The following is a 13,724-nucleotide window of genomic DNA, read 5'->3' as shown; positions in this document are numbered from 1 at the left end:
ATCTCCATAGCAACGCAGCAGCTCGCTCCGCCCCCTGACAACCGCTGCCCGCCCCGTGCCGGCGCGCGACGCTCCCCGCGCGGGCCGTGACGTGCGCGTGACGCAGGCGCGCAGCGAGCGCGTGACGCGGTCCCGGTCAGGGCGGGCGGGGCCGGTTTGAACGCGGGGCCGACGGGGAGAGCGCGGCGCAGGTACCGGGCCGGGGCCGCGGCGGGGCCGCCGGGCGGGAGCGGGGAGGGCCCCGGGCTCGAGGAGCGGCCCGCCGGGGCGCCGCCGCCGTGAGGGGGCTGGCTCGAGGCCTGCAGGGCCGGGCCGCGCCCCTCGGCGGGCGGAGGTGCGGCGGGGACCGGGGGTGGCGGGGCGGAGGGACCGGCGGGGGGTGGTGAGGAGCAGCAGCGGGGGGAGCGCGGGCCGTGCCCCGCCCGCAGCGCGGCCGGCCCTACCCGGCGGCAGCTGCACCGGCGGCTCCGCTTTGTGCCGGCGGGGCTGGGCGGGGACCGGCCGCTCGGTATTGATCCCGGGGGAGATACCGTGGCCGGGCAGGAAGCGCTTCGGCCCTTCCCGGTGGCGCGGGGGAGAGGGATGAGTAACTTGCCGCAGCCGGGATTCCTTTCAGCGGTTCCCACGTGAGCGCTTCGGTGCTCATTTTTCGTCAGAAATCCCCAAGCCGAGCCCTTTGCAGTCGTGGTGCGGGAGGGTCCTCCCAGCTGTTGGCAGCCCGCAGTTGCGTCGCGATTCACTCGCTGATGGGGAGGGAAGGGTCAAAAGGAAGCGGCTCCACCGCAGCCCAGCGTCTGTGACCCTCACACCTCTGGTTCTGTCTTTCAGAAAATGGCAGTGAATGTGTATTCTACTTCAGTGACCAGCGATAACTTGAGCCGACATGACATGCTGGCGTGGATCAATGAGTCCCTGCAGCTGACGCTGACCAAGATTGAACAGCTGTGCTCAGGTAAGGGGGTTCACCCCGAGGGCAGTTCCACGTGGGATGTGCACACTGGTTCTGTAGAGGTGCAGCTGCACCCTCTGTGCTGCCCTGCTGTAGCTCTGCTCCTGGCTTAGTTCCTGGTGTGAACAGATTCGTGGTCAGTGTTACGATCCAGTTATGGTCAGAGTGTTTTTGAAGTGGTTGTTAATAACATCAGTGTAATGAAAAGGCATGTTCTCATGACTCACTACAACATAGATGCTACAAGAAATGGGTGTTAATGTGAAAAAAGACTGAGGAAGAGGGTGTTTTCCCATGAGGAATTAAATGTTTAGTGTGCATGGACAGAGTAAGTCTTACAAGTGTAACTAGCAAGAGCAGTTGTGATTTGTTCTGGGAGAGTACTGGAGTGCAAGGAAGGGGAAGCAGTGACTTGTGGGGTCATCTGGAGGACTTTGCAACTCCTCTTGGTCCTGGAGCATGTCTGTGCTCAGCTTACCTGGGCTTGAACCGACTTAAGCACAGCTGAATCTCATGCACAGTTGTAGGCAGGAAAGGGGAAGTGTCTGTGGTACAGAAATGGAGTCAAGTGTCATCGCAGGGAGGAGTGTGTGGGAGGAGGAGACTTGTAAGAACGAATAAAAGATAATAGTCTGTGGAATAAGAGCTGAAAAAAACCCAAGGCTAAGAATGCAGCCTGGGTACAAGATAATTTGGATAATTACAGCAGGCACTCCATGAAAAGTGGAAGTGTGGGTCATACAGTGACTTTAGGATATGTGTTGCTCCTGGAAGGAGAGATGTGGAAATTGGAGGTATAATAAAAGGAGGAATTAATTAAAAGTGAGTTTTTGGACTGTCAGTACAGACTGCATCTGAGTGCATGGAAGAAATAATCCCAAAGATTACAGAGAAGCAAGGGACTCAAACCAGGCATTTGACAGGTATTTGTAGTGACTTTTCTCTAGTGAGATGATGGACAAGAACTGTAAGGGTGAGGGGACTAAAGATCTATGACACATGAGGAAGGGAAGTGATAAGCACTGTCTGCTTTCAGATAGGCAGGTTAAGCCCTGTCGTGTGCAGGGTTGATTTGCATGGGATTGGTGTGAGTCTTGAATGCTGTGAGAGCTTTGTGTTGAAGTGAGGATAATTAGTACTGCCTCTGCAGAATTCCAGCTCAGTGTTTTTGGGAAAAGACTGAGAGCTGTTGGTGTGGTATGTCCTGAGTAAGGTCCCTTTTCTGCGTGAGCAATAATGCTTTGTGCCTTGGCAGGGATCAAGTGGCTTTTGCTATCATAGTCCTGTGGAAGCTGGAGTTCCCAAGCTTGTTTTGCTGTCTTTGGCAAGGGGAGCAGTGACAGCAGCAGTTTGAGGTTGCATAAATGCACAAAAACTGCCCTTTGACTTACACTGTGATCCCTCTGTTTTTATCACACTTATCGCTGCAACTGCCAATAGTGAGCGAACCCCTGGTGTCTGGCAAGTCCTCTGTGTTTGGATTGGGATTGGAGTCCCGCAGCAAGTGAACTGAGACACAGTGGAGAGCAAACAGCAAGAGCTGGTTTGTTGATTTTACTTTTAATTTGCACCAGTGGATGACATCAGTCTTCTGGTAGCAGGTGAAAGTGGGAGTGCCTGCAATGTATCTTGATAGGAGAGTGAACATCTATAGGATGTGGTTGAGATGAACAGAGTAGCTGAGGGCAGTGCTCTCCTATATTCCTTCTTGGCCTTCAGATAGCTCCCAAAAGCTTATTGTGTTGGATAGTTTAGGTTAGGGCTCTCATTACTCCTTAATTCATTCATGTTGGTGTAGAAATAATGCTCTGAATGTTTTGCTTGTGCTTTTAATGGTTGTGTATCATCACTGCAGAATGAGGATCTAGTTTAAAACAAATTTTTTTCCCTGTGGGTGTATAGTCTACAGATATGGAGGTGGTTGTCCACTCTTTGTGGCTGAACTGAGTTTCTTTTCCTCTTACTACAGCAAGTGCTGAATTGAAGGACATGAAGGATTTAAATTAATAAGAAGAAACACTTATCTTATTTTGGTTCTTTGATTAAGGCTGCTTTAAATATAATTCAGCCTAATTAGCCTCTTATCTTGGAGAGCACCTTGAATTGTGTATAGGTTTTGTTTGTAGGAGGTTAATGTATTATGATTTCAATAATGGTTAAATACAATTTTTAGAATAATACTTTCTCAGATTTAGTTCTATTAATATTGCTAAGAGAAGATTACATGCCTGTTAGACACATGTAACACATTAGATCTGTACTGATATCCATGAAGAAAGGAAAGTCAGGTTATTCATTAGATTTTCTTTTCCCCTTGGAATTATGGAGGCAGCTTTGTTCTTATTCATAAGAGTTCAAGTCATGAGCCCAAAAGTTTGATTCTCCAGCTCCTTTAAGCTTATTTATGGCCATGCTGCACCAAAAAAAGAGACTGAAGGTTCCTGTTTTCTTGCCTTTGTTGCCTTTAAAGGGCTTGTGTGACTGAGGAGTGAGTCAGGTCAGTTTGCTGACCTGACTGGAAAGAAACTCACGAAGGTTAGTGAGCTGAGCTGACTTAATTCATCCCAGGATTTGTGTTCTTTTGCTTTTGGCAGGTGCTGCATACTGTCAGTTCATGGACATGCTCTTCCCAGGTTCTGTAGCGCTCAAGAAAGTGAAGTTTCAAGCAAAATTGGAACATGAGTACATTCAAAACTTCAAGGTTCTACAAGCAGGTTTTAAACGAATGGGTGTTGACAAAGTAAGCTGGGCTATAACTGACTCACTGCTTTTAATGTTAATGTAGATGGGCTGAACTTTCAGATTTAAAACTGAATAAATCTGGGAACAGAGTTTGATTTTTGGTTTGTACATCTCAAAACTTTTTGTTTTGGTTTGCCTTGGCCTTCTCACATCAGTTAGGACACATTTTGCTTTACTCCAGCCAAGGTCTGGTTTCCAGTTCTTAACGATGAGATGAGTGTTACCCTTTTAATTTTGTGCAACTTCTGTGTCACAAAATAATAATAATGAAATTTCTATGAGATAAGGTTTGCTTGAGCTTCCTATTTAAACCATCTGTGTAGGAGGTGTGTTCCCATAACCCACTGCCGTGATTGTCCTAAGGTTTCCAAATTCCTCTTTACAGGTATATAGAATTACATAATTGTTAAGGCTGTAAAATCTTTCTGAGACCATCAAATCCAACTGTTCCCTCAGCATTGCCAAGCCTGCCGCTAAACCATGTCCCCAAGTGCCACATCTGCATGGCTTTTAAATGCCTCCAGATATTAAAATAAGTGATTTTTAGCTCATGAAAATGAAATTGTGAAAAAGCTTGTACAGATGGAATGCCAATTCTGCTGATGGAAGGGGGATTTATTCAGTTAATAGTTACAGACAGTGTGTTTGGTAGGATGCAGAATATCCAGGGTTGAAGCTTTTTCCTTCTTTAAGAAGATACCTCATTCCATGGCTGGCAGCTCCAACACAGAGTCAGTCTCTGCCTGGGGACAGTAGCTTGTGCAGTCTGTCCACACAACCCATCTGGACAACCAGCCTGACTTCCAAATGCCTTATAAAAAAAATTTGCTACAAACAAAACTTCACTCGTTGCTGCATCTTTTTCATGGTCTTTAGTTATACACCTCATCCCAGGGAAGCTGGGGTCTGATATAACAGTGATGTTTAGCTCTTGTAGCAGTTCTGGAGTTGCTCATCAGTTCAGATTCATCAGAGCCAGCATCATGTGGGCAGGAAGAAGTTTTATCTGTAAACTTGGTCTAGCAGAAACTTTGCTGCAGAATTATTTAAAATTATTTGGACCCTCAAAGGCAATGCATGATTGGTTTTTCATCCCAGTATTTACAGAAATCCTGTTATTTGATATAGTTGTTGTCAAGGGGGATTTTCCCTAGACTGGACAAGAATTAAATTTACATATCTTTCAAGTGCATTAACTTTAAAATTTTATATGAAAACAGAGAGAGGTTCTTTACCCTTAATATGAATCTGACTGCTTTTTTTTTTTTTTCTTTTTCCTTCTCTTCAGATAATTCCTGTGGACAAACTAGTGAAAGGAAAGTTTCAGGACAACTTTGAATTTGTTCAGTGGTTTAAAAAATTTTTTGATGCAAACTATGACGGGAAGGAGTATGATCCTGTTGCTGCTCGACAAGGCCAAGACACAATAGCACCAAACCTTGTTCCTCCAGTTGTGAACAAAACCAGGAAATCTCTGGGTACTGGCAGTGCAGGTAGAGAAAACAGTTAAAAGATGATCTAGATCATGAAAAACTCTGGGGAAATGAAGACTGGGTTGCTATTTAAAATCAGTGTATGGGATTCTAGTATTTTGCATCTTGTTTCAGAGGTGCCAGGCTTAAAGGGTGAGGCTGCTGTAGTACTCAGGTGTCTAGAGGCTACAGAAGCAGTAGTCTTCTATAAAAGAGAAAATGGCAAGGTTTGGTGCCAAGTGTGCCAAAAAGAAAGGACATGTTACATGGAGTTAAGGAAGGAACATATCTTCCAACTCTTTCGTGCCTAAGCCTATTTGGAGGGGGGATAATACCTCTATAGGAGGTAGAATTTTTATTAACTGCTGAATTGATCTTGCAGCCCCACAGAGGCCCATTGTTGCACAGAGGACCCCAGCAGGTCCCAAGGCTGGGCCTGGGATGGGCAAAAAGGGTGGAGGAGACGATGAATCGGCAGGATTGATCGAGCAGGTGTGTACAGGACAGCCCTGTGACTGACCTCTGCTTGATAGAGTTATGTGCAGGTTTATTTTTCCAGTACCACAGAATGTCTGGGTGTGGCAGATGGAAGAAAACTATCTGAATCAGCTCATTTAGAATCACTTAATTGGAACCCTTTGTTATAATGGTCTTGCTCTCCTGATGGAAGCAAAACCCCTCCTGTAGCACACGAGTGCCCAGACATTTCACCCCAGTGTGGGCTGTGTCACACATAGCAGGGTTTGTAAGTATTCCCACAGCTGTGTTGCAGCTCTCCCAGCATTCCAACGGAGCTATGAGCAGCTGCTCCTTCACTGAAATCCGGAGTGCAGCACAACTGAACCTGCTGTCAGCAGGAGAGCTGTTGTGAAGGAATGTGTGAGCAGAGGGAGCTAACTGCAGGCAGTCAGTGCTTTTACCAATTTTGTGGAATCAACCTTTAGTCTTTCCGAGTGGATTTGTGTGTGTTGGACTGGATGTTTGTTGTAGCAGTAATAGTAAAATTGGAGAAATGGCCCTTTTCCTCCTCTTAAGTCCCCCCTCCCCCCATACCTTGGTTACTGCTGAAGTGCTTTGCATGTCAAGACCCTTCTGAGAACTTTTGGGATGCCCCTTTTGCATAGATCCTACTGAATTCTGTCTCTGGTGGATATAATTATTATTGATGCCCCTTGGCAGATCAACGTATTGAAACTTACTGTTGAAGATCTGGAGAAGGAGAGAGACTTCTACTTTGGCAAATTGAGGAACATTGAATTGATCTGCCAGGAGAACGAAGGGGAGAATGATCCAGTGTTGCAGAGGATTGTGGAAATTCTTTATGCCACAGATGTAAGTAATCTGTTATAGACTGGGTTGCAGAGTTCTTCCTGCCCTTGTAATTGGAATCTGGTTTGTTTTCCAGGGCTCCTTCTAGTTCTGCCATTTCTTTTCCCTGTGAGGTTTATGGCCTCTCTTTTTCCTGTAATAAAGGATCAGTTAACTTAATTATAGCCAGACTGCAAACAAGGTAGACCTTTCATGAGTAGTATGTAACAAATAGATCAAAGATGAGGAAAATACTTCTGGTAATACATCTTGACACTGTAAACAGTGACTTAAGGGTGTCTTACCTGAAGTAAGAGGGGGAAAAAAAGTACCTACACAGTAGCCAGGAACTGGTTTGACATCAGATTTTCATTAAAGCACTTGTTTTCTTCCCCTTCAGGAAGGCTTTGTGATACCTGACGAAGGAGCACCGCAGGAGGAACAAGAAGAGTATTAACAGACCACATACTGTACCAGCAGAGCAGCAACATCAGAATTCTTTGCCCCAGATCATGTGCTTAACTGTAAAATACTCCACTTTATTCTTAGAGGACTCACTGGTTTCTTTTCATAAGCAAAAAGTACCTCTTCTTAAAGTGCACTTTGCGAAAGTTTCACTTTTACAGTGGGTTTGAGTTAGGAGCTCTTTCTCACGCCGTAGCAGAGCAGTATTCACATCGAGGTGGTATATTTAGGGAGCAAGAGGCTGAATATTTGGAACTCGTTGCAGAATGGTTTGCTGGTAAAACACTGGTTTGTGGGAAGACTCTTTTTGTATCTAAGGCGGTGTGCAGTAGAGAAATTAAAAGACTGACTCACAGAAAGATTGAGTTAATGTGAAATTGCAGAACAGAAATTATAATAAATGCCTTAAGAGTATTTAAAATATGCTTCCATATGCCAAATTGAAGTAATGTGATGGGAGATTTTATGTGCTTCATATTGGGGTAGACGTTTGTTTAACTCCATTCACTGCTGTCCGAGAGGCCTTGCGTGGCAGTCTCACTGTGTCAGCAAGTGCTCAAAAGGGGCAATTAAAACAAAACTCCATTCCTATGTAAAGCTGCTTACTAAGTGATTAGTTCTCGATGAAATGGGCCTTAAAGTTGCCTGTCACAAGATTAGAGGGAGTATGAACAGCTGAGACACATAAGTTACCTTGAAGAGTGCTGAAGCCTTTTTCTGTGGCATTGTGGCTTTGCCAAAACGTACTGTGTTTTCTGTAAGAAAAGCAAAACAAAGCAAAGGGCACACAGTCTTACTGCCTAAAATGCCCTTCAGAAGTGATTTTTCTTCCTGGCTCTTGTTTTTATTTGTTCTGGTTATTTTCTTTTCTGTTGGAATCCCTTCTGTTCTCTCAGTTTTCCCTTTCCCATCCCAAGGAATGCTGAACATGCCCAATAGTTGTAACAGGACTTGCACTGTGCAACTGGCTTTGAATGAAAGTGAATTGAGCACATGAGGATGATATTTTTCTGTCTGCTTTCTTTTTTTTTTTTTTCCCCTTTGAACCAGGGCATATTAGTAATAACACTTGCCAGTTCAGTAGTCTTCTGGGGTAAAAACTAAAAGATGCTGGCTAACAGAGCTAATGTTATTGCAGAAAATACAGTACTGAGACTAACTTAAATATTAATATTTAAAATACTTTCCTTAACTGTCCTTTTTTTGCTATCATGCCCCTCATTACTGTTGTGTTTGGCAAGATCCTGCAAGACTTCTGACCCCCCTTCACTACTGAGATTGATCGGTCCTGTTGTGCTTGTATTCATTTGTTTCTGGTGGTAGCTTGTCCTAAAATGTGTGTAGGAGAGCATTTTACGGTAATTGTGTAGTGCATGAATCTTTGTGAAGTTGAGAGAAAAACCCAAATTCAGTGAATGCCAAAAATGCAAGTATCTAGCCATTGTTTAAAACTGCAGTGGTGCTATTTCTCTTGTGGCCTTTTAGACTTTTGTTGCCCTAAAACTCCATTTTACTGAGAAACCATATTTGACTTGGATTTTTCTTGACAGGGTTTTTCTATTTTAAGCAGTTTCTAAATAAAGTTCTGTATTTCAAGAGTGTCATGTCTGCTGGAGTCTCTCGTGCTTTCAGATACAATTAGGCAGGGCTGAAGCCCATGGTAGTTTCATGGTGAAGCTTGCAGGACCTGGAATTTCAGCTTCCATCCCTCAGCCCCAGGCATTGCTAACCTCAGTAGTCTTGGAACTTTGTTTGGAGTGTGCTGGCATAAATGTTTGTTTTATTTTTTGGGTTTTCTTTTTCTTTCTGTGTTTTCTCTCCCACAAGTCGATGGGATGTGAGTGTGGTGTTGACTTCCTCCTCCTCCTCTTGGTGTGGGAATAGGAATGTGTTACAGGAACGTTGTCATGTGACTTTACATGTGTTTTACATGTTTTGAAACTGCTAAAACACTGGTTATGAGTTACAGACAGATGAGACGTTAATTGTTTCTGTCACCAGGCTCCATGAGCAGACTGACTGTAAACTGAGTTGATTTGTTTGATTTGAATTGTGTTTCTTAGATGAGCTTAAATGTTCCTGTCACAGCTGTGTGCACAGACCAGCATCTGCAGAGAAGTGCTCATGGGATGTATCTGACCTTGGAATGGGAAGTGATCCCTGCAGGGCTGCTCCTGTGCTGGGGAGCACCCTCCCTGCCCCTGAGGGCTCTGTGGGTGCCTTGCTGTGGAGAACAGGCACTGCTGGCACTGCCTGCTGGTGTGGCACAGCTGGGGCTGGACTGCAGAAGCGTGGACATAGACCTGGGGTTTGATGCACATAAAATCTTCTTTCCCATTACTTCCTTGTTTTGAAGTCGGAAGCATATTTTTTTTTTCGACTCTAAATATTCCATTATTCCAGCAACTCAAAGCAAAAGGTGGCAGCAGGATGTGGCCGAAGGTGAAGATGACTTTTGGGAGGTCAGAAGTTGTGCACTGCGACCTGGTTGCTTCAGGTCTCTTTCCAAGAGGATTGCATGTGTGGAACTGGGAAGCAACAGGTCACCAGATGGGTTGATTTTGGTCAAAGCAAGTAAATGGCCTTTCCTGCTAAGAGAAGGCTGAGTCAGAATTGCTGCTGGTGTGCCTTGGGAGGCCAAGGATGTGTGGACATACTGGACGTGCGTTATAAAGCTGAATTGCAGTGGCAATCTGGTCAGTCACACACTGCTCAGATTTCCAGCTGCTTACATCTCCTCTCCTTTGCTACCAAGATGAGTCATAAATAGAATGGGAACAAACTCATAAAGCCAACTTATGGCTCCATTATAACATTTTGGCATAATCTGGTTTTTAATATCCTTTTTGGGAAGCAAATTATAATAGGCTCCACTCAAACCCATAGACTTAACATAGCTTCTCTGTTACCCTGGTACAGTATATGCTGTTAAGTGCTCACCTGCTGGAATGATTCTGATAGCATCCAACCTTTCCTAGTATCTTAGTTTTATCAGTTCTTTGAAAAACAAGCAGAATGGAAGAAGCAAAAGCTCATGTCTCCTTTCTGTACCAACATGTCTTACTTGCAGGTGGACTCGTGGATGTTTTTTTTAACTTTTATTATTCATTTTTTAAGAATTCCTGGTTTGCAATGACAATTCTTACTGTAACTGGTAAAAAGCCTTCAAATAAAGGCCAGAAACTTTCTTGTTGTCATATCATATCACAGTTTAATGGGGCTGCTTGAACACTTTCATCTCGTAGGCTGTCTGGTGGAATGTCCTTTCACAGGAACAGGCTCAGAGGTGGGAGCTGAGGACATCTCGTCAAGGATAAGGCTGGAATCCGCTGCTCACAAGGGAAAGGTATTTTTTGCAAGATGGAGTGTAAACTCAAAGGGCTGTACTGTAGATTTCAGGCCAGTCTGATTAGGTACACACCCTATGCCTCTAATCCTGTACTAGTACAAGAAAAAGAGGATAATGAGGTCTGTTATTGCAGGTTACTGGCAGAGGAGAGGGAATTTGTGTCAGGACAGCTGAGGAATCACTGATCTTCTAACGCAGAGAAAGTGAGGTGAGATGGAGCTGTTGCTGATTCGTAATAACCACTTCTGGTGAAATGCAAAGTGAAATGGCAGCGGGTGGAGGAGTGCAGCACTGCTCTGGTGATGCTCTGAATGCAGGGAGCAAATCCAAAGCATGATCTGCAGGAAGGAGACCTGAGTGACCTTGAAAGTGAGATCACTTGGGGTGAGATGTGCCTGGGCCTGTTGGTTCCCCACAGAAATTCCATTTGGAGAGTTAATGGGCCTGGAGTCAGTGGAAGGAGGGATGTTAAATGTGTGAGCAGAGAACGTGGTGGGTGAGTATGGGAATAGAAATTCGAGAAGATTGCAGTGATAATGGAGGAGGATGAATGCATAAGAACAAAATCCTGCCATGGTCTGGTACAGGGAAAACTGCAAAGGTGTCTAGTGTGGAAAACAGCCCTAGGGAAAGAAAGGAAGAATGCACTGTTCTGTGGCTAGAGAGGAGGGACGGATGCACAAGCACTGGGCAGGACAGGGTGGTCCCACTGTGCTGCAGGAAGGGAGCTGGATTTGATATGGTCAAAGTCCAGCCAAAGAAAGGCAAAACAAATGGGGTTTCTCTTTTGAGTAACACCAGTTAAGCTGAAGAATCAGGCCCTCTGGAAGAAAATGGTCTTTTTGAGGCTGTGCTGACATAAACTGTCAATAAGACAATCTTTATCTTCCACTTAAACTTTTCCTTTTTTTTTTTTTTTTTAATAGAAAAGGAACAAAGTTAAAGTAAAATGAAACTTCTAAAACCAAAAAGGAAGTTTGCACAAGGCAACCCCAGCTTTGAGGAGGCAAAGGCCATGCTCTGTAAAAATCATTCTTCTCTTTTTTAATACATCTGGCTGGCTTTGTGAACTGTTGCCTTTAAATAACATATGCTTAACTTTGATATAAATTATTATAGGTATAAATATAGAAACGGGATGACAACATACAATAATATTAAGTACTATATATATAGCTATGTTATATAAATTTCTATTCTCTATATATAAATATATAGGCTTTTATATATAAAAAATTCTTTTGTCTAGCCTGTCAGAGCTGTAGGACAGAGGAACTGGTGTAATTTTTGTTTTCAAGTCCAACAGATGTTTTGTGGACATTTTCCTCTTGAAAATATTTCATAAAATGGTTGCCTGTCAATCTTCTCTGACTCTGATTTTGTCCCCAGGGGATGCATAAGGATGAATGGATATTCAGGAGGCATTAAATCTCAGGGGACAGCATGGATATAAATCTTAACATGTCCAAAGCTCTGCAGGTTGATATTTATGGAGTGATGAGCAGATGAGATTAAAATGAGGGATGGTGGAGGTGGGTCCATTTCCAAGACCTGAATACAAACCTGTGTTTAATCTTGGCTTTTCTCTCGAGGAAGGGCTTTCTGGGAGAGTGGGGAAGGAAATGGCAGGAGAGGATTGTGGCAGGGCTGTCAGGATGAGGGGAAGCCCCACAGCAGATGTGGGAGGTGGGGCAGCACCCTGGAGCCTCTCCCTGTGAGCCCTGGATGCTCAGGGAGGTGGGAACAGATGGAATGTGCTGCTGCAAGGGTGAGTGGCAGCACAGCAAGTGGCAACCATCTCCCTCTGACACAGTGCTGCAGCGTGGGACACGAGGGTTGGTGGTACCTGGTTTCCCTCTGTTTCAGGTAAGGCTGATCTGTGTAAAGCATCTTCATGCTGGAAGGAGCTGTGAGGGGTTGCCTGGGGTGGTAAAGCTTTGTCTGAGGTCTTTCCTCAGAGAGAGTGACCTTGTAAAAATCCCTGAATTGTTTGGGTTGAAAACGGCCTCCAGGATTATTGAGTCCCATTGTCTCCCTGGCACTGCCAAGGCCACCACTAAACCATGTCCCCAAGTGCTACACCCTCACGGGTTCTGAGCTCCTCCAAGGATGGGGACCCCACCCCTGCCCTGGGCCACTTGTGTCAGGGCTTGGCCACCCTGTCAGGGAAGAAATTTCCCCTAATATCCAACCTAAACCTCCCCTGGCACAATTAAAAGCCATTTCCAGCACATTTACTGTACTGGCCCTGTTCCTCCCTTTCTGCAGGATATAGTGATGAGATTCCCTCCAAACTCCACGTGATCCATTCAGGAATCAGCCTGATTTTTAGTCAAAGAAACTCTGAGGTCAGTGACTGCCTTTCACAGATACCTCTCATGCTCAACAAGAGGAAGATACTATTTCTGATCACTTACAGTAAACAACAAATTGGCTGGGAAACATCTCTGGAAATACTTGAGGAAATAAATTTCCTCTCCTCCTTATTTATGATATGCTTGTTATGAAAAATGTTCCTTTGCTTCCTCCTTCAAACATTCAATATTTAAAGACAATATCTTTCAGGCTTGAGGCTTCCTGTAGTAAAGGAAGATAACAGCTACAAATTGTGATTCCCTTTTGACCAATTTAGGAAAGTTTTGATTATTGGGTGGTAATCACAATGCAAGTTTAAGACTTCGGAGTTACACAGTGGTTCGTTCTATGTGCAAAATCACTCCAGATATGTGTGCAAACTGGAAAGCAGCATGTCCAAATAGGCCATTTAAAAATAACTGTTTGTCATACCTGTCTAGGTATGTAATGGCCATGAACTGCACCATTCAGGCTTCTAATAAATGGTTTGGAGACTCTGGAATTGTGCCGTAGGGTTCTTTGGGGGTTCACTTTTGATACATCTATTACAGCCTGCCGTGTTTATGATCTTTTTTCCTCAGTTATGAATTACCTGGGTAGGTCTAGTTCTGAATTTGCAATGCTTGTTTTCACAGGTTTGAATGGGTTCTGCAGGCAATGAAAGAAATTATAGATAACATTAACAATAGAGACATCGATGACACTTTCTGAAGGCTGACATTGACTGGGATGTTTCACAGCCTGGCTAATGACACTGTCCTCTGGGATGAAAGATGAAGCTGAAGGAGTAGCAGTTGCAAAAGTAATTTCCTGATGTATTAAAAAAAGGAAAAAAGTAAGAAAAGGAGCACCATTTGTTACTGGTGGTGGGCAGTGTATATTTTCTTGGCCATCTTCCATAGTTCCTCCTGTCAGCAGCACAGAACCTCAGTAATTAATTCTGCTCCCGTTGATGTTGTGCATGTGATGTCACTGTCCTGCACGAAGGGTCTGGACTATTGCAACCCAAATTCAGAAGCAGGGATCCCATGCTGGAAAGCCATTCTGACTCTAGGGTATTTCTGAGGCCCAACCCTGTGAATAC

General features: G+C 44.4%; 1 protein-coding gene across 3 annotated transcripts; it reads left to right on the top strand.

The window, feature by feature from the left end:
* Positions 1-63: 63 nt before the first annotated feature.
* On the top strand, positions 64-8,537 carry MAPRE1 (microtubule associated protein RP/EB family member 1). 3 transcript variants are annotated; one of them, XM_066330716.1, is made up of 7 exons: positions 64-191; positions 829-952; positions 3,544-3,689; positions 4,980-5,007; positions 5,546-5,655; positions 6,343-6,495; positions 6,872-8,537. In XM_066330716.1, the coding sequence occupies exons 2-7, from the start codon at positions 832-834 to the stop codon at positions 6,926-6,928; spliced, it is 615 nt and encodes a 204-aa protein (XP_066186813.1). In that variant the 5' UTR covers positions 64-191; positions 829-831; the 3' UTR covers positions 6,929-8,537. The 3 variants fall into 3 exon arrangements, with proteins under 3 accessions (XP_066186813.1, XP_066186811.1, XP_066186812.1); XM_066330714.1 differs by having other exon boundaries at positions 4,980-5,184; XM_066330715.1 differs by lacking the exon at positions 64-191 and adding an exon at positions 206-334 and having other exon boundaries at positions 4,980-5,184.
* The last annotated feature ends 5,187 nt before the right edge of the window (positions 8,538-13,724 follow it).

The sequence above is a fragment of the Sylvia atricapilla genome, chromosome 16 (genome assembly GCF_009819655.1).
Source record: "Sylvia atricapilla isolate bSylAtr1 chromosome 16, bSylAtr1.pri, whole genome shotgun sequence".
Taxonomy (NCBI): domain Eukaryota; kingdom Metazoa; phylum Chordata; class Aves; order Passeriformes; family Sylviidae; genus Sylvia; species Sylvia atricapilla.
Note: the sequence above shows the minus strand (reverse complement) of the source record. Positions and strands in the feature narration are given on the sequence as shown.